Here is a 22260-nt window from a genome sequence, read left to right on the forward strand (position 1 = left end):
ACACAAGTATCACTCAAAATTGCACGGTTTTCCTTTTACCTCGTCGACTAACACGGTCGGCCATTTATGGGAGTCAAATTTTTGACTCCCATAAATGGCCGACCGTGTTAGTTCGTGACGTAAAAGGAAAACCGTGCAATTTTGAGTGATACTTGTGTGGATCATTATATTCTACTTTTAAAACATCTTTCTAACCATATGCATTTCATAACAAACGGTTTCAAACACTTTTTATAGACCAACTCGTCCGATCCAAGGCAACGTGTTCCTTTAACAATCAAGATATAACCACAAGGAAGTCAATCACGAGGAGATCAAAGTCATGATAAACTAATAAGTTTTCATAAGTGTAATTTTGTATGAGAGATAAACAATTAGGGCATACAAAAAGAAAGAAGTTGTGGTAAAAAAAAACACACATCTTGCTTCCCCAAATATAACTATTTATTATTTTACATATGACAGTGACTGTTTACATAGAAATAAAGTAAAGAAGATGGCGGTCAAAGATGTCACGTGTGCAATCTATCCTTACAGGCGACGGATGTAAATTAATCAATACATGTTGATGATTATTCGATTAAAAAATTATATCGATAGGGCATGACGACAGTGACGTTTAAACCCCGACAAGAATTGGGCCTGTCCCAAGTAGTATTTTGGGATGGTCCAAAGTGGCCCACCTGTTATTTTTGGCAATTTTATCCCAACTATGGACATGGCCCAAACTAGAATAATTACCCTGACTGCGGATAAATCATGAGATTTTTTTTCTCTTGTTCCAGCGCTTGTGTTTTTAAAAGGCAAACAATGGCAAAGCTAAACAAAATGCCAACAAGGCAATAACAATTTTATTCTTTCAAATTACCCGACTAACACGGCACCCACCACTTGTTTTCAACTTAGAACTTCAATGCCTTCTGCATTTGAAATGATGACGTCATCGGTGTGTGGTAGCGTACTAAACTTTTAACAAATTAAACTTTTTCAATTTAAAGTTTACTAACAATACATTTTCTTCAAAAGACACAAAAACAGCTTCACTTACAATTGCCTGCAATTATAAATTCAACATTTCGTTGTTCCCCAATTACTATAAAATAAATCAAAACAGATTTCTCCAAAACGCGAATTCCCATTTGGTAAAAATCGCATTTCTTACTTTTCCTTAACAACATTTCAAGCTCAGCCATAAACATATATTCAATAACTTACGAACACTTTTTCAAATCCTTAATAACACCAATCTTGCTAGTTCCAGAACTTGGACAACAGACGGCGCACCCTCTTACCTGTGCTCACCTGTGCTTTTACCATTCCCACCCCCATCTTATAAAACACGTTTTCGTGTTCACTGTTGCATGGCTGACCTTCCTTACAACAAAATACATAATAATTGTAAGTTTATGTACAATACATAATAATTATTATAAAAACATGAAACAATCATCACAAAGAAGTACTGGGTAAACTAAAAAATACAGGACCTATAAGTAAAAGGCATGCCAACTTGTAAAAAAACGCAAATAAATAGTTAATGGCAAGACGTTTAGACCCAAGCAGTGTCTTTCTCGAAGGCTATAGGCTTATAAACGACATACAACACAACACAAAAAAACATAAACCGGTTTAAGGCCTACTGGTGTGGAATTCAAGAGGATGGAATTAAAGAATGAGTGGATGATAATTATTAAAAACAGATAATTGGAGCTGACTGTTAGATTTATTCAAGTAATGTGTGCAAAATAAACCAAAGACTATAAACATTTTTGTTTTCCCCAAAAAAAAACGTGTTACAAGCAAACTCTTTTGATGCAATTTTTCAATTTTTCAAGTTTTTTGCATATATGAGTAAGTATCCAGAATACGCGGCAATGTTTTAAAGGCATGTTAGCAGCAATGATACAGTAAATTAAACAAACAAAATAAGTGCAGTTGTAATGAACTGTAAAGCTGTTGATTTGCTTTTTTGTTCATCAAAAGTGAAACAGTGACAAGAAAAGTTATTCTTCAAAACAACTTAAAACAACCTGTTATTAGGCCTACCTGACATCACTGCTCTTTGATATCAATGTATATGCTGACGTTCCAATTTTGCATCAGCATTGATGTTAAAATCAAACGCGAAAATGAACTAATAAAACAAAATGTTTTAAAACAAAATTAAAATCTGACATTACTGCGTGTTTTGATTTTCCTGTATTCCAATTTCGCTTCAATAATGATGTTGTAAAATAAACGAATAAAACAAAACCGTAATCAACTCAGCTTTCGTTTGGAATCATGTTACCCTGTAGAATATCCGAACACTAGAGGCATCGTTGGTTAGATACGAACAGCACCTTTGTTCATCTGGCAGCAGCAACCCTAAAAAGATACGAACGGAGATGAATGTTTAGATTCATAACACAACGATACTGCAAACTTAAGTGCGATGTGCATTGACGAAATCTGATTTCCAAAGTATTTATAAGAAACCGAAAAGTATATGATTTGAGGCATTGCATGGTGAGGTATCAATGTATTTGGTTTGCGGTAACACAATGTGTGTATCTACAGATATAAACCGAGAACTGCAATTACTTATGACGTAGGGCCTACCTTTTGTCCAGGCGCAGGCCTCATCACAGAAATCCGGTCGTACAGAGATTGAATCGGAGCAAAGCAAGCACCGATAGCTTTCTGTTACCATGGAAAGAAGACAAAATAATACCCATTAAAAAAATGTTAAAGTATTTAAAAAGAACTAGTCGTGAGATGGCCTTAGCTTTCGATCCAGACCGGACCTTCTATAGAGATTTAAACAAGCACAAACATAAACATGTCCATCTTTATCAACAAGAGAAGCAAAGACAAAATGGGATAGCATCCAGGAAAAGCAGGAAGTTATTGATTTACAAACAATGGGCTGGGTGGCTGAGGTCATGACATCTAGAACATAATAAAGTTGTTTGAAAGGATGAAGGTTTTTGAAAAGGATGAAGATTGTCCAAAACAAAACAAAATGTCAACCATGTGTTCAAACAATTTCTTCATAATTATTTTGTTACGTGAATTCACATAACAAATCAGTAAGTTTCCTTTCTGTACTTATAGGTTATAATAAATTGATAAATCAATGTTCTAACAATTGCATCAAAAAATTAATCACACATTCGTTTCTTGTATTTTAACTGACTGAGTATAATTAACCGATAAAGTGATTCGTTTATAACCTTTAAGCTATCCACACATCCGGGACGTCCGTGTCTGACGTCAGAACCTTCGTCAACCTCACGGACAACCTTTGCATTCTTGGCCTTTTCAAGATGTGAGCCAGCTTCTGTGCAGCCCTTGTCACCCCAGCGGACCTACATGGAGAGAATTCGAGTCAGGATAAGTGATTGATATTGATGTTACCGAGGTAATATTGAGCAATAATCAATAAATCGATAGGCCTACAACATTTCAACTTATCTTTTTTTCTTCTTCTAATGGCACCCCACTACACAACTATTCTGCTGTTTGCTGTTCATGATAGAAATAATTGGTATAATTACTGAATTGAAATTATTTAAAATAATCATTAAAATGATTAAATGATTAATTAATACTAACCAATAAACTAATACAGTCAATTTTACACAATACATACAAAATAGTCAATCAACCGACCCACCACTAAAGTCAATGAGTGTTACAATACAGTCAATCAATACAATAAATCAATAGCTAATCAATAATTCAAATCAATAAATCCAAATAATCAACTAATTACCAAGTTTAATACAATGCAATCGGTCAATCAGTCTACCGAGTTAACAATACAAAGATACAAAACAAATAATCAACAAAAAAGCCAACAAACCAATCAATCATATATCATTCAGTATTAGTCAATCCAAAAAAGCGAAAAGCTTTTCTGGATTCTGTAAAACTCAAGATGGATAAGCATGCGGTAAACAATTCAAAACTAACATAAAAGAGGAACAAATAGAACAAAAAACACAGAGGCCTAAATCATCAATCCGTCACATGAAATTGCTTTTACGACAATAAATCATTGAAATAACAGTTCTATAACAGTAAACCAAACAAACAGAAACTACAATAATAAAATTATGATTCAATATTTTACTTGGCGAGGCAAAGATACAGGAAAACATAACACAATTAATTACTGACAAATTTGGCAGTTTCAGTGGAAGAGAGCGATAGAAGTGGTGTACAGATGTGTGGAAGGAACATCGAGAAAAAAAGTCATAATTAAGTTAAGACTTATATCTTATAACTATATTTCAATCAATTGTAAGTGTACTTGTTGGCTTCTGTATGAATGTATACTTGGTTTGCAGGGATACCATGTATTTTCGACTAGTGATGGGTAGTATACGTTCTTTTGAATTGTGTCTTGCTTAACATTCACCACGGAGTACATTTTCAAAATTCGGGAGACTTCTCAGTTCTGAAAAGAGCTCTCCTGCTTTTTAACCACAAGTGTAGTAAAAGGTGGTAGGAATTGACTTTTGTATGTAAGAACTGTTTATTGTATTATGTCTTATATCAATATTTTATATTGTTGGATGTAACAAATTACATTTCCCTTTTTCGACTTATAAAGAGTGAATGAATGAATTACCAAGTCATAGTGAGACATAAGTCATAAATGACTTTGTTTCGTCTCAATGGCCCACGAATGGCTTCCTTAGAAGAGGAGAAAATTAAGACGATGAAACTAAAAAACACTTTAACTGACCGTGACTGGTTTCATTCCACCAACCCCTCCCCCGCCGTACACCGAGGCGTTCACCGCGGGCCATTTCTTCGCTGATGGCGACTGGGGCTCATCAATGGGCGGTGGTGGCGACGTCACAACCTGGAGATGAAAAAAGACATAGTCAAAAATATATCACAAGATGTATGAAAGTATGCCTGGAAAATTAGTTTTTTGGATCCGACCCAACATAACTCTGCAGTTTTGGACAGGGTAGCTGCTAGAGTTTACAGTTCCGTTGTTTTCCACACAAATGCCAGTCACATATTTAATTATATAATAATTAGCAAACAAACAATGCACATCTTCCTTGTTGAAAAATACATTTTTTACAATTTTGTTTTCCTTGCATGATTTTTATATGTGTCTCAAGTATTTATGTGCATTTTTCACTCGTGATACGAACACAAAAGAGGTAAAAAAATGTTTTGATTTTTTTTTAAATGTGGCACTAGTTCCCTTAGCCCAGAAACAAGGAGTTGTGGATAGCAACTTTTAGCTTCCGTGGACTTAAATTGGAACTGAAACCCTCAACAAGGAAGATGTACACCAGTGAAAACTTACCACACAGCAAAGGAGTTGCCAAAACCACCACAGGAGCAACAGACCGAGTACCAGGAACGCCAATAAGAACCCCAACACCACACCAGTTACATCCGGCTGTTTTAATACAAAACACAAAGATACATTATACACTGAAACCAGGAAGATTTTGTGTTTGAAATTGTTTTCCTTGATAAAACAAAAATGATTATGAAGCTTGCCAGACTCAAACCGAAAACAAAAGCAAATCAGGGCAGAGAATGATAGAGAAAGTTAAATAATCAGAAACAAACAAATTCTAAATATATTTTACGGAGAACTACAGTGGCTATGTTGTTATAGTAATTAAGCGAGTACCTTTGTACAGTTTGTCGCCGTAATGGTCACATTGCTGGAAATAAATGATATACCGTTGACTGACACCTGTAGAACCACAAAGCTACAAAAGAAAAAGAAAAAGAAAAAAGAGAGTAATGGATGTACTTGATGTTAATAAAACATTCAACAAAATCAAGAACTTCCCCCGAATAATAAATACTGGTGATTCTTTATCACGTAACTCGGGAAAGTACTTATAGTATACAATCCTAACATAAATCGGTGTCAAGTATTTGCTTTATCCCGATGCAAATTTAACATCTCTTAAACCTCTTTGATGTTATTATTGTCTTTGAGTAAGTCAAGTGTAATGTGTGGACATTGTGTTTTGCGTTCAAAAAGTACCCCAATCCTTTAACCTGAACGTGGCCAAACTTACCACCACCCCAACCCCAAAAGCACTTCTCCCCCTTCTCCAGGACTTTATAGACCCGGGTGACAGACGCTTACCTTCCCGAGGACTGGATCTTCGGTGCAGGACACAGGAGGTATTTTGAGGCAACGATGGTCGGCTGCACCTCTACAAGAGGGAAGTACATTTCGGAGATAATTTGGGAAAAAGGTGAGGGTAATTTGAAAATAGTTGGCGATGATTCGGAAAATAGTTGGAAACTATTTAAAGATGATTTCAGAAAGAGTGGAAGATGGATTTAGGAAATAGTTCAAGATGCTTTTGGAAATAGTGACAGATTATTGCAAATAACGGTATGTGATTTGGGAAATAGTTGAGGATGGTTTGCAAGAGGGTCATACTATAAACCATGCATTATGTTTCGGCTCCGACTTAAAAGCAATGGACACTATTGGTAATTACTCAAAATAATAGTTAGCATAAAACCTTACTTGGTAACGAGTACTAATGGAGAGAGTTTGAAAATTTTCAACTAAAATATTTGAATTCGATTCGAGACCTCAGAATTAGATTTTGAGGTCTCGAACTGAAAGCACACAACTTCTTGTGACAAGGGTGTTTTTTTCTTCCACTATTATCTCGCAACTTCGACGACCAATTGAGTTCAAATTGTTATAGCTTTAGATGTTAAGATCCACCAAGTGAGAAGACTGGTATTTGACAATTACCAAAGGTGTCCAGTGTCTTTAAGCAATTTTCTTCCGACTATTATTGCTGTTCTTATTTATTTTAAACACTTATCCATTTGTCAATTATTATTTGACAGACCTTGTAAACAGTTTCTTACCTTGATTGTCAGTGTCATTCAGACGGAAATTACACGTGACTTTACTGATATCGTTTGTCTTCGTGAAACCATTACCGGTAATGCTGACGTTAAAGGCTTCTGCATTTCAATAATCAATCATCATATTTTAGTGTTCAGTTGAACAAATTATCACTTTCTGGAAATGATAGACCTTTGGGGTCAATCAGTGGCAGCAGACTTACCAGTTAAATCCATTGTTCTAAGAATTGTGTGCATGCTCAGAACTATGAAAACAATGAAAATTTACAAGTCTGCTGCCACCTAGCGTTTATATTTCAATAATCATAAAACCGAAGTTTTAACGGTATGAAACATTAATCACAGTATACAAGTGAAGTTTGAACAAACTTGGGTCAAACAATACACAAAAAAAAAAATTATAATAATAATAATTCAGAACACTACATGTTTGAATAATCTTAGCCAATTAACATATTATTCTAATGGTAACACAAAATTAGAACGTATTTTGAACAATAAACTTCCACAATCCATAATAAGAACATTTTCAAAACAAAAACGGATCAATACATCAAATTAAAATCTAATGAGCAACAACAACATTATACAAAAAATATAATTCTATAAATTAATTAGGGAACACCTCACCACCCATCACTGGGGGTGGGAGAGGGGGGGAGCATGGGGCTGGTGGACTGTGGTACTCAACCCCTAAATGGACTCAAGATACACTTTCTTCATACATTCTTTACTATGAAACAGAGGTCTCCCGAACTCCGAAAAATCTAGTAGATACCAGGCAAGACAAGTTCTCAGAAGACCACAATCTACCTGGCAAGAAGACACACACACACGGCGTTACCGCAAACCCAATAACATTGATACCTCACCATGCAATGCATCAAATCTCATAGACAGAAAGGGGGTAAAAGGCTGGTACATTTCATACACAGAGGGCGCTAAATTATCGACACCAGCTACTGTTGTTATACTCACCACCAGAGCAGACCGATGTGGGTGATGCAGATAAAATTTCAATGCACGATGTGTTGACAATCTAAGTAGCAATTAAGAAGATACAAAATTAGGATAGCTGCTTGAGTTGGGTTGTTTAAGCCGAACTACCTTTTTTGCAATTTTGAGAAATAAGGTGGCCAATAATTTGGTTCTTATCAACTCTTCCTATTATGGGGTTCGTAAGAACGAGCGTCATAGTTGGTAAAGAAGTCGCGACTCCATCCGCTCCCAGGGGTGTCAAGATATTCATTACAGCTCGAAAACATTGAACACAAAATACACAGTCTTTGTCAACATTCATTTTTATTACTTTCGTGCATATCCTCTGAACTACGGTGCAATAAGGTAGTCGAAATTTACGTGCATCGCATAGAGCGTGCCATGCCTCGCTGGTATTCAACAAGCTTTCGTGAACCAATGCTATATCCCACTTAGTATAGCTTTACTTGTTGAAAAACCACGCGAACCTTGGCGCAACAAAACTTTTGAAAACACGAGAAAATTGGAGACTTTGGGACGCTTGGTGGCAGCAGACTTACCAGGTCATCGGTCATGTACGCACGCTCAGAACTACGTAAACAATAGACATTTTTGCAAATACCGGGGCGCGCGCGTAAAGCTTGGAATTAGGTGCATTATGGTCTTGCTGGTATCCACATTTGATCCATATATATCCCACAATGCACCTCATTCAACAGTCTGCGCTTGCGCATTGGTATTTGCGATAAGGTCTATAGACCTTATCGCAAATACCAATGCGCTGCGATAAGGTCTATAGACCTTATCGCAAATACCAATGCGCAAGCGCAGACTGTTGAATGAGGTGCATCGTGGGATAGATATGAATCAAATTTTGCTACCAGCTAGACCACAATGCATCTAATTCCAAGCTTTACGCGCGCGCCCCAGTATTTGCGAAAAGGTCTATGGAAATTTACCTGGTAAGTCTGCTGCCACCTAGCGTCCCAAAGTCTCCTATTGCAAGATATCAGTGAGTGCGCAGAGTGTCTTTAACAATTTCTAATTACAACATTCGGTATTGTTTATTCTCTACCAAACTGACAGTAAACGTCATCTCGTACTACAATGTAACATTACAACCTCAGGAAAAAAAGCATAGCTGTGTATAAATAAGATGACAGGGAAACCACACAACAACATAATCAAGTGCGGTGTTCGCGGCATTTAAGTTGTTCACAGCGAGTTTAATGTTTGTCCGTTATCACAGTTAATGATTCTCTTAAGCAAAGGAAAGTAACACACAAATGAACATGAGGCGAGAGTGTTTTACACCTGTGAAACGTCTATCAACCTGTTCACAAGAAAAATATCAATAGTTGATTCTTGTATATTGTTCGAGAAAAGGCATAAAAAGGCTGAAAATAAAAGTGTTTTATAGATATTTTGAAAAGGGACTTATCTGGCCCCGTTTTCAGATAAGTTACCGCGCAACCAATACAATAATCATGATCAAAGTCAAGTTCCTTTTCAGAAACAAGTGAAATCCAGATAGTAGCAGCCGACACTCTCTCGAAAATTTTCCGACAAGACTTGGTAGCGAGTGGCGTTATTGAGCTCACAAACATGGGGCGTGGAACCAAACGAACCTCGCTTGATGTTGAATGAGAGACAGTCTTGGCGCTCCATACATCGTCGTCTGCAAGCGGCTACTGTGTCTGTTGGATATCTGTCCAGGGTGTGGCCGAAGAGACAACGAGACACGAAGTGACCAGTAGACTCATCTACTGCCAGGCAGTACACATTCAAAGCGGACTGACCACAGCTGACTTGGCGGGAACGCTCACAGACGATGAACATCTTGTTTCCTGCCTGCACATCGCCCCAATAGCCAAGAATTTCTGCATTATTCTTGTAATCAAGGGTTATCATGAAGCCATTATCCTGATCATCTGCCCATTTCTCATCATCTGGTTGATCTGGCTCCCACTTCCGATATTCAGTCGGATATTTACCATCCTCGAAGCAGTTCCATTCACCTTCAACTTCAGCATCGTTACAATTGATCCAAACACCTTTCAGATATCTTTGGTGCTGAAACGAAGTAAATATGAACTCATTTTCGCCATCTGAGCTTGGGACCATTATAGATGCGTTGTTACGATCACACTGCATCACGGCAGTGGTCCAGTTGCCCTTCATGGATCCATCCAGACCCAAGTAGCAAGACTCAGCATAAGGCACCCATCCATAAGGGCACCCTCTCGCTGCAAAGACACCCTTGGTTACCATGATGATAACACATAGAGTAACAACTCCCGTAGAAATCATCATTTTTAATGTTGCTATGATGAGCACTTCTTTTAACACTTCAAAACTGTCAGATTTCTTGAAGATATGGTGAGTTGAAGAAGCTTAGCAATGATGCGGTGCGAGCAAACGTCAACAATATTGCTAGTGACGAAGTATCAACGCGTACGTGTCTATTATGAAAGACCGACAATTAATTAAGGCGAAATTGAATAAAAGCACGCATTGTTTGGTGAAGCAGACATTATGGTTCATTTAGTCGTTACCTGGATACGGTCAAACCTTCATATAACGGCCATGAGGTAGTGAGACCATAAATTAAAATTTTGCACGAGTTTTAGTCAGACCTATTATACCAGGCAACTAGCACACCGAGGCTATACGTGATTTTACAGACTAAATGATGCATGAACAATTTGGAACGCGGTAAAAGAAACAATGGCGTAGGAAATTTCTCGAGGAAGTGAGGTTACTTTTGGTTTTTCCCCATTTTGTTGACACAATTTGATATGTTTTTTGAATGTATACTGTTCGAAACGTCGAGACCAAACCGGCTCTTCTCAGAGTCAACACTCGCACAAAAGAGATTTACACACGATTTTACCCGCAAGTTTACTATTAGGCCGTGTAAAACAGACACATGTTAAGCGTCCGGGTTTCTTAAATAAAAAGGGAGGAGGAGGGGCTTTTCATTGTGTGTTTTCAAAATGGCTATCATTCTCTTTAAAATTTTAAAAATCCATTGTTTTTTTCTACTGTTCAACCTCACATAAAAAAATGAAACATGCTAGACAAGACATTGTATAAAAAACATAACATATATATAAAAAAAGGGAATGAAGAGGACACTTTTTTTAATGACTGCCCAGCACATATTTTAGGTATTTTCTTGATGAGACTGTTAAAATTAGCCCTTTTTCCCATAAAAAAAATAAAAATAAATAAATAAATAAAAACAGGGAGGAGGCGGCCTTTGAAGAGGGAAGCGGGCGGGGACGCTAAACATGTTTCTTTTTTTACTTAGCCTTATTTATAGCTTCTTCCTATCATTGTTATTATTCTTATAAATTATAATTGGAGACTTTGGTGGCAAGTGGCAGCAGACTTACCAGGTAAAATTCCATCGTTGACGTAGTTCCGAGCATGCATACATTACCGAGAACAATGGATTCTACCTGATAAGTCTGCTGCCACCAAGCGTCCTAAAAGTCTCCCATTATTATCAGAGTTGGCAGTTTCCTACCTGAGTGATGATATCCTGTAAATCATTGAAAGTATCTCCTTTGAAGATGTGTTCCTTAGCCGGGGGGTCAGCGACCTTTTGAAGGTCCCGGATGCTACTTTCACCGACTCTCACAGCCAGGACCTTGGCACCAAGAGACCGGGAAATTTCGGCCTGGGTTTCAAGGGGGGAATAAATAATAATAACAACATTTAGTTAAGTGCACTTTCCGGCGTTTGCAAATTGAACAAACAGGTAAGTTTTAAGATGCGTTTTGAACTGGGAAAAAGGGAAAGCAAAATAGGCTAATGAACGACAATTCGGTGAAAATTATTTGTGTGACCCACCTCTTCAGCAGCTTTGAGACGATCATCCAAGTTTCCATCAGTCAGTGTTATAATGACACTAGCCGTCCCATCATCTAAATAGTCAAGATAATAATAATAAAAGTGGCTTCTTATATAGCGCGCATATCCGTCACCCAGTGACGCTCAGGGCGCTTTAACATACAGTAATATCCTGCAAAGTATGTTGGACTACATTTGAATTATACAAAGTCACCCCCTTACAAAGTCACCCCCTGACAAAGTCATCCCCGACAAAGTCACCCCCGACAAAGTCACCCCCGACAAAGTCACCCCCGACAAAGTCACCCCCTGACAAAGTCACCTCCTACAAAGTCACCTATTACAAAGTCACGCTCAGGGCGCTTTAACATACAGTAATTTCCTGCACGGTATGTGGGACTACATTTGAATTATACAAAGTCACCCCCTTACATAGTCACCCCTAGACAAAGTTACCCCCTTATACAAAGTCAACCCCATTACTCGTTCTTAAACTGCCGTTTAAAACCTTGCAGGGTCGTTGCCGTGCGATAAAGGTTAAACGGCCGTTTAAGAACTCGTCGCTACCCTTTTAATCCTTTATTTGTATACAATCCCTTAAACTTGTGAGTAGATGCATTATTTGCCAACCTGTATCTCTAATCTGCTGATTAGCTAGTGCTAATCCTGTCTGTAGATAGGTTCCTCCTGATGTCCCTAGCTGACGTAAATTACTGATGCCCGTCTCCATCAGCCGTCTATAAAAAAAAGGGTTTATACAGATGGGAGAAATCAGTCATGAAAGAGGGTTGAACCGTCAAGGGTCGATGGATTACAGTGAACTCATTCCATCGATGTGCGTTTATTAAGAAAGCAGGGTGCACCATTATGAGTAAAATAATAACAAACTCGATATTGTAGTACAGTTCCATATGTCAGATTCTTGGATCCACCCGGATTGTTGTGTCAAAATAGAATTTTATTTGCTAACTTTGTCAATCTGGGCAAGATGATTTCACAAAAAAATTAGGTACCATTTTTTTCAATGGCATCTTCAGCCGCCATTTTGAATTTCAAAATGGTTGCCATTTGTAATACACTTTTGCATATAATATCTTAACTTGTGAGCAATGTAGAAGAGCAAAAATGACGGTAATGCCCTTTGTTTGCGATACCTATGATTCCATTGAAAACAATTCCAACTTTCACTTGTAACTGATTTGGTTCGGCCGCCATCTTGAAATTGAAAAAGGCTGCCACATTTAATTGCGTTTGCTTCAATATTAAGAACGTGTGTTAAGGTTTTATTCCGGGCGGCGGCAGGCCTGAAACTACACGAAGGCCATAGCCTCTGTTGCCCTTCTCTTGGCCTTGGTGAACCTTCAAAAGTTTCCCATAGACTTTAAGGTTTTCCAAAGGAAGTGCCCTTTACCAAATGAAAATGGCCTTGCCCCCTCAAAGATGATTCTTTCAATTAATTGAAACATTTTCTGTATAAACACATTGACAAGTTATAGCAAATAACAGTTAATAATAATAATAGTAAAAAACATTTATATAGCGCCAAATCCATTAAAAATTCTCCCAGGCGCTTTACAACAAGAAATTTTTTACCACAAAAACTAAATAATTAAAAGGTCCAAAATTAAGATCCGTAAAATATTATCATAAAACAATAAAAATACATGTACAAGTAAAAAGATGAATATATAATCAATCAAACACATTTAGTAAAGGCCACCGACATTTTTTTGATCCAGTAAAAAAAACACAACAGTAATTATGATAATAACAAAAACTCCCACTAAACCTTCAATATTTAAAATCAATAATTAGAATGTCAAACAAAGCCAACATCTCGTGTTCCTTCGTCACCCACCTTCTACTTGTAAGCTTCATAACCACGCCCGCTGAGTCCTGACTGGAGAACGTGATGAACGATGCTCGCATCATTGAACTGTAAGAAAGATGATAAGACAGAAATTGTGAATGAAAATTATTCTAACCTATGTGAACGCAATATATACTTTAACCTTCGTTTTCGTCGGGTATGAGCAGAAAACGACCAGAGCAAGACCTTTTACCTCTAGAATGGATGCATTTCCAGGAGGGGATTAACCAGTTCCACTTTAAAGAGCTCTCCAAACCATGTTAAGAAGTCAACCAAATCGTAGTGCAGAGCATCAACATAATGTTTATGCCAGTGGAAATAAATAAATTAATAAAAAAATAAATAATTTGATTTGAGTTCGTCTCGCCATCATGATCACTTCATAGATGTGGATGTGGTTATTTCTTAAACACGAAAGTGCCAGGTGTTTGTTAGAGTGTAAACTCTTTAAATTGTCCAATTGATCGGCGTTTAGAAAATAATGTATTCTTAATTTACGATTTGCTACACTGTGACGTCATGCATGATACATGGGTTGCCCGGCTTGTGTGATTGGGTTTTCAATCCTGCATAAAAGCTGAACATTCTACTCATTTCATATTAATCCTTTTGTAATTGGCGCTAGATTCCTCTGTCGGATGTGTAATGAAATAAAATAAAAACAGTACCTCGTAAAACTTGCCAACAGCGTCTCCACAAAGTCAACGGTTTGCTCCTGAAAGTACTCATTGGTCACGCTCCCCGATCTGGAAAGAAATGAGCAAAATGAATGCATTTTCTTCTTGGCTATCTTGCTTTAAGGCAGGGTATGCTTTTACAGCTACTCTAAACATAAACCCTTACTTGGTAAAGGGCACTGGAGAGATGTTGAAAACATTGTCAGAAACAACTTCTGCTCAGATTCAAGTTTTGTGATTATGATTCATAATCACAAAATTTGAATCTGATCAGATACTGATCTTGAACAATGACTAAAACTTTTAGTAAAAGTATACGCTGCCAATGTGTTTTTATTGGTGTGACAAATTCTCACAGTCAAAGTTGGCTGACCTGGCCAATACGTCTTCATGTAATTAGTGACGTGCATGAATGGATTAAATGGCTTAGGACATTCTAAATAACTCTGCGTGCGTTCGTTTAGCTTCCCTGGGTTGACCCCGGTCTGCCCCGGTACGTTCGAATAGCTTTGACGGGGCTCACCTGAGTCATGTCAGCCCCCAGTGCCCTGCTTGTGGAGTTGGTCACCCGGGGGTGACCTGAGGTGCATTACGTCACCACGAGAGGGCGAGTGTGATCGTTCGATTAGCTCTTGTCAGGGGCTCACCCGAGTGAGCACTGCGGGGTCGACCCAGGGAAGCTAATCGAACGCACCCAATACTTGGGGGAGGGGTACGTCCAGACAAATCCAGTGTAAATCTAGACATTATTTGATTATCTAAAATGTTACCTGAATGTTTGCATGGATGGTGGGTGACGACCTTTACACCCTGAAATCATGCATAATTAAATTTGGCGTGGCGTGGTTCCAAGAGAAACCGCAGTGAACGTTTCGGACATTCTGTCCGTCGTCAAGAGCATGAATGAGTAACGGACAGCTGAGGATGACAAACGTGATGTAGGCTTTGGGGACTTAAAGCAGCATTAATTAACAAGCACAATCTGTCACAAAATACTCAAAGTTCACTGTCAATGTGGAGTGAGTGTAACATTACAAAGCCTTGCAAGAGACAAGTCTTTGTAAATTGATTGTCATCCGTTTTAAAAGTTCAAAGCAGTTCCACGAACATGTGGTCAAAGTCAACACCGAACCGTCCAGACTATACAATAACTTTATGGTACCACTTCCCATTGGATACAGACCTCTGAATGCCTGGCTGTATGGAATAATGCAAACTTAAAGGCACTGGACACCTTTGGTAATTGTCAAACACCAGTACTCTCACTTGGTGTATCCCAACATGTGCATAAAAAACATTTTGACTCAAATGGTCATCGAAGTTGCAAGAGAATACTGACGGAAAAGACACCTTTGTTGCACAAATAAATGTCTGTGCTTTCAGAGGCGTAAACAGATCTTCAGACCTGAAATCTTTTATTATTTGTGTGACAAATTACCCTTTTCTTCAAAACTTACTTCAGAGGAAGCCGTTTCGAATTCCCACAGCACAATGTGTTATACTATCAACAGCTGCTCTCCGATGCTCATTACCAAGTGAGTTTGGATGCCAACAATTATTTAGAGTAATACTCCAGTTGTGTCCTTTGCCTTTAATGGATCCTTCCGTACTTTATCAGGGACCATGATGAGTGTGGAGAGCCACCGGAAAAGTAGCAGGAAACTCGGCAGTTATTTTAAACAAAGTGATATTTTATTATTATGACCCACATGTGGATGAATGGTGGACAAAGGACAGTTTAAGGCATGGTTGATGACCTCTAGAAGAGACAAAGTATAAAAATAAAAATGGTGTTTTAAAAAACGTGACCGGTGAAACTTATGTTTGTGTGGATCATAAACAAAAAAAAACTGTTACAGAAGTTTTGTTTGAGTAAACTTGCGGGATACAATCACCTATCAAAAAAAATTGTGAGAAGTGCCGGTTCTGAGAAAAGAACCAAAGTGATCTGCTCATCTTCGGGGCACAATTGCAGAAAGCCTTAACAAGTTTCTGCTTAGCAGAAATGAGCGGGATTCCAGTCACAAATTGTACACGTGACATTGTAGTTGGTTGGTAAGCACCATTTTGTTGCGCTGGGCTACAGAAGAGGGCCGACTTATAGTTTTTCTTACGACCGGGGAAATTGAAAATTTTGCATAAAATTAACGTCTCAACTTGTTATCCACATGGCAAAGCAAAGCAGCTTTTTTATTAGTCCTCCTATTGGGGTTTTTTGACGCTAGGTGGCAGCAGACTTACAAGGTAAACAAATCATTTTGAGTAGTTACCAATGGTGTTAAGTGCCTTTAAGGCGCTTCAAAACAAAACAAACAGTTGATCTCACCCTTCATAAACTCGAAATCAAGTCCTTTACGCACGATTGAACATTGCGGCACTGCCGTTTCAGAATGGACACGAACGAGACCGTTGCAAACAAGGACTAGTTCACAACTGCACAAGTCTATCTTGTGTCCCAGATGAATTCCGTCTATTGTCTTGAAGCGTAGACAATAGCAACCACAAAGAACCACATTCATAACAAAGAGTATCTATGCGACATCGAACTGGACTCGCATTACAAAACAGACATTCCTATTCATTACACAATATTACATTACTCAACAAATGTTCTTGGGATCCTTATCAATTTCTACAAGAACTTCCTTGCTTTCAAGAATGTGCCCGCCGGTCCCTCTTATTTAAAGTCAGGGGACACTGTTGGTAATTGTCCAAGACTAGCCATCAAAGTTGGTGTATCTCAACATATCCATAAAATAACAAACTTGTGCATATTTGAGCTCAATCGGTCATCGAACTTGCGGGGTAATACTGAAAGAAAAACTGTCACACTGCGCTTAGATGGTTGATTTCGAGACCTCAAGTACTAAACCTGAGGTCTCGAAATCAAATTCGTGGAAAATTACTTCTTTCTCGAAAACTATGGCACTTCAGAGGGAGCCGTTTGTCAGTTTGGATTGAGCTCAAATTTTCACAGGTCAACATGAGGAAACAAGGAGGCACTTCTCAAAACTTGTTCAGCCGTTAGTTTTTAAACTCTCTTGAATCAATATGGCCATTATGACATAAAAATTATTTACCATAATAATATCAATATGACCATGACTAATGTAGTATCTTGCTTGACAGAAAGGCCCTTGAATCTACAAGGTCGTCCTTTTGCATCATGTTCAAAGAAAGAACCGACTTGGAACGAGCGAGAAAAAAAACGTGGCAGTAGTTAAAGGCAGTGGACACTATTGGTAAATACTCAAAATAATTATCACCATAAAACTTTACTTGATTACAAGTAATGGGAAGAGGCTGGTGGTATAATGAAACATTGTCAGAAACAGCTCCCTCTGAAGTGACGTAGTTTTCGAGAAGGAAGTAAATTCCCACGGACTTGATTTCGAGACCTCAAGTTACGAGTTTGAGGTCTCGAAATCAAGCATCAGAAAACACACAACTTGGTCTGACGAGTGTGTTTTTTCTTTCATTGTTATCTCGCAAATTCGACGACCGATTGAGCTCAAATTGTCACAGGTTTGTTATTTTATACATACGTTGAGATACACTAACTGTGAAGGCTAGTCTTTGACAATTGCCAATAGTGTCCACTGTCTTTAATTCCACTACACATTAATTGGCCGGACGGGACAAAATGTGTCGTTTGTTAGTATGAGGAATGAATCCTGTCTTTGTTAGAAAACGGAGCGACATGAATTTGCATAAATTCCTTTCTCTATCTGTCACTGGAGGGAAATTCTTAGCCGGTTACGTAAACGTCTTCTAAGGGTTTTATGGGTGCGTTCGTTTAGCTTCCCCGGGTCTTCCCGGGTCGACCCCGGCGTGTGGCTTTTTTTCCAGGACGAACGTGTGCAGATAATTACCCACGTTCGTCCTGGAAAAAAATCGCCACACACCGGAAAGCTTAACGAACGCACCCAATAATAAATATTATTCATTAAAAGGACATGCACACATTTGTGGTTGTTCACAAAGTGATCGTTAGAGCGGGTGTCGCTTGTGAACCATTTTGTGGTTTTGGTTTTAAAAATTGGACATCTGACACTGCCACTCGACTTTGTCTAATGACAAAGTCGAGTGGCAGTGTCAGATGTCCGCTCTCTGATTTTATTTAAACCAAAAATAGGAACAGATGACAGATTGTGCACATCCTTCCTCATAACCATAAACAATGATTCATTTTTCACACTGTACCAACTCAAGTGTAATGACCAAATATGGAAGATCACAAGAGATACAGTGAGTACACTCGCTGAGAGTTAGACTTTCAAAGTCTATATCGCGAGAGAATTCAGGGAGGTCTGTACCATTTGTATCATCGATCATGACTTCGACAGATTGCGTTTTTAGAGTCATAAAACAAACCCAGTATTTCACATAGCATAATATTACTGGTTATAAACAAGAGAAAATATAATGAGCTGTTGCAACCAAAGAGACCTATGGTATAGTATTGCAAAACAAATTATGCCTGTCGTGTCGACCATAAAAAGCAGTTTCGACCCTAAATAGCAGAGTCTTTCTCGATCAAGGCTGAAACAATTCTCATTGAGCAGTCTGTCTTGAAAACATACAAACAACCTGCCAGACATTCATTATGCACAAGTGTTATGCTGAGCTGAAGAGCTGACATGCACAGTTGGGAGAAGATTGATCAAAAATCCCAGAATGTTCAATGAAGAGTGACATATTTTTACAGCATACGTTTCTCGATAACTCGAGCAAAACCAAGTTTAGAATGTTGTTACAAACTACTTTTTAAGGAAGAAACAAGGTTTTTTAAACAATTCCAGCACTGCCAGCACTTTTTTCACAGTTTACAAAACGATGTTTTCCCATTGAGTGAGTAAAATACTTTTATTTCATTCAACGAATGGAAAAGGGGTTGAAAATACGGACAATTTTCCGAGAAAGACAAAGGAGAATATTCAATCTGAGGAGAATACTAAAAAAAATTCTCACCTATCAAGAACGAAATACAAGTCGAAACCTCCAGAGCACTGCGCATCATTTCCGACCAAAAGTCCAGCATCGACAAGTGGGGTAACACTGGCTGTACTCCCCGCCGTGATACAGAGAAACAAGACGGCCAACACCGCCGTCGACGCTCGGTAAAGTTGTTGTCGTCGATGCTCGAACATCCTGAGTACAATTGCCATTATTTTCATGTGTAGAGAAGAGAGTATTTGATCAGCTCTTGTATTGTGTAAGAACACCAGTTGATTTTCTGAGAATGGTCCTTGGTGTGAAGTCGTTGTTGTTTCACTCAGGAACAAAGCTGGAATGCTAAAACCCCGTTGTTGTGCCACTGCGTTTTACGGAGTACCTGGGGAAACTGGTGACTCATACACTTCACAAGTGGTGCTGTTCTCAGTACGTGTTTTTTGACTTTTTTCCCCTCAACAATAAAATCTCTGACCCTTTGACTGCCTTATTCAATCGTTTCGGATTACACGATCTCACGGTGTTCTGGGTTAGCTGAACAGCTGGTTGCAAAAAAATGTGTCTGAACTCGAGTAAAAAATGTTGTTGTATGTATTCGCAGTACAATCACACAAATCCCTCGGTAAAACAGAACACAAAATAGAGACCTCCTTTAGTTGAGTAAAACCTGGCAGAAGTACTAATAAAAAAATAATTGTTCCTTCTACGAAAAATGTTACAAGAGTAGACCTCAGAAATTCCAGACGAACGAGGGCGATTCACATAGAATTATACCTAAAATTTGCGGAGAGACTTATATTTTAACACAATCAATGGCTTAGTCCAAAATGAGTGCTTTGCATAATCAGAGTTTCTTATAACTACTTCATTGTATTGTACTGTGTGAGTACGAGGCCGACGTCCTTTAAACAACTGCGCAGCAGGGTCAGTCTTCGACAAGGCCAGTCCTTTGCAGTGATAACGACAACTCCACGGAAGTTAGGTCACCACTAGAAAACCTTCCCCTGCGGAACTTCCAAGATAACAAAACAAATTCTACCCTGACAGAATTGTTAATTTGGTGAGCGCGAGTTGTTACATCCGCTGGTTGGAACGATGTACTGCACTGTTGAAGGAGCTACAAATTGCAATGGTTTATCCAACATAATCAAACATAACAGACACGCGTCATGGTTTTCATTCAATGTCATGGTTCATTTGTTTTACTATTACCCTGTGATGAGCGAAGCAGCCTGAAAATAAAGTCAACATAGAGCCGCTTCGGGTTGTAAAAACATCATTTCCGCCTTAAAAAAATTTCAATTTTGTTTTTCAATGGTTTTTTTTGGTATAAAACCTTGAAGAAATATCTAAATGGAAATTATCTAAATGGAAATTATGATGTGCTGCAGATGTTTGCGGTTCAGATCCCCCCCCCCCCCCAGGGAGGGGAGGTTATGGGGGAGGGGAGGGGAAGGTGCATTCTCCTCGTTATGTAGGACCGAGGTCACAGGCGTATTGCGCACACATGCAGTAGGCCTACCTTGTGAACTCGGCGTTGAACTTTTTAAGCTCAATAAGTGGCATCAGATCATTTCACTATAGAGCAATGGTGGACTATGTTGAACTCAAATAAATTGTGTTTGCAAACTTTCGAAAATGTTGGTTAAGATTTCAGTTACCCAACAACAGCAGCAGCAGTAACAGCAGCAGCAACAGCAGCAGTTGTATTCAACAGCAACAGCAGCAGCCAACGTAACAGCATAAGTTAGCAGCAGCTGCCAAAATGGCAGTAGCAGCAGCCGCAACAATATCAACAGTAGCAGCAGCAGCTAGCGCCAGGATAGCAGCAGCAAAAATAATATCGACAGCGACAGCAACAACAGCAGCAGCAGCGACAAGAAGAAGAAGAACAACAACAACAAAAACAACAATAATACAAACAACAGATACCACAGCAACAACAAAAGGGACAATAACATTAAAAAAAACAAAAAAACAACAACAACACCAATGAGAGTAACATCAATACAGACCTACCAAGTCTCACGCATTAGGCGTGAGACTCACGCATTTGGGCTCTGTCTCACGCTCACACGCACAGCAACCATTTTCTCACGCATTGGGGCCAGACCGGGAAAAAAAAAATTACTGTCATGCATTGCCAAATCGCACTCGTGTGTACAAAAAACGCAATCTACAATGTTTGCACAATCTTCAGATTGCACGCAGTTTATCAGAATCATCATTTTTTGTACAAAGTTTGTACAACAGAGCACAAATTTGCAGATTATTCTGAAGAGGTTTTTGATGTTTTTTGTCCACAATTAAATTTCTGTTTTTTTTTATAAAAAATAAATAAAAAATAAACAAAAGAGTTGGGCGGCGATTTCGAAAGGCCTTCTTAAACTGGCAATTTTTTCGGGGGGGGGGGGGGGGGGGTTTGAGCTTTGAAAAATCTCACGCATAGCTGGCCTCTGGACTTGGCATCTCTGGAATTGCGTACGGTTGTGTATATTCCCATTGAGTTGTGTATGGTTGTGTAGTTTCCCATTGACTTGTGTATGGTTGTATAGTTTCCCATTGACTGGTGTATGGTTGTGTCAATTCCCATTGACTTGTGTATGGTTGAATAGTTTCCCATTGACTGGTGTATGGTTGTGTCAATTTCCATTGACTTGTGTATGGTTGTGAAGTGTCCCATTGACTTGTGTATGGTTGTGTAGTTTCCCATTGACTTGTGTATGATTGTGTAGTTTCCCAATGACATGTGTATGGTTGTGTAGTTTCCCATTGACATGTGTATGGTTGTGTAGTTTCCAATTGACTTGTGTATGGTTGTGCGAGTTCCCATTGACTTGTGTATGGTTGTGTAGTTTCCAATTGACTTGTGTATGGTTGTGTAGTGTCCCATTGACTTGTGTATGGTTGTGTAGTTTCCCATTGACTTGTGTATGGTTGTGTAGTTTCCCATTGACTTGTGTATGGTTGTGTAGTTTCCCATTGACTTGTGTATGGTTGTGTAGTTTCCCATTGACTTGTGTATGGTTGTGTAGTTTCCCATTGAATTGT

General features: G+C 38.6%; 1 protein-coding gene across 1 annotated transcript; it reads right to left on the bottom strand.

The window, feature by feature from the left end:
* Positions 1-222: 222 nt before the first annotated feature.
* Positions 223-20287, bottom strand: LOC139953209 (anthrax toxin receptor 1-like). The gene is made up of 15 exons (XM_071952667.1): positions 19228-20287; positions 14248-14325; positions 13568-13645; positions 12340-12446; positions 11710-11783; positions 11384-11536; positions 7852-7912; positions 6874-6972; positions 6125-6194; positions 5654-5735; positions 5318-5413; positions 4736-4855; positions 3216-3350; positions 2602-2682; positions 223-2367 (listed from the first exon to the last, which is right to left on the bottom strand). The coding sequence occupies exons 1-15, from the start codon at positions 19431-19433 to the stop codon at positions 2326-2328; spliced, it is 1482 nt and encodes a 493-aa protein (XP_071808768.1). The 5' UTR covers positions 19434-20287; the 3' UTR covers positions 223-2325.
* Positions 20288-22260: the final 1973 nt, after the last annotated feature.

This window comes from Asterias amurensis, chromosome 21 (genome assembly GCF_032118995.1).
Source record: "Asterias amurensis chromosome 21, ASM3211899v1".
Classification (NCBI taxonomy): domain Eukaryota; kingdom Metazoa; phylum Echinodermata; class Asteroidea; order Forcipulatida; family Asteriidae; genus Asterias; species Asterias amurensis.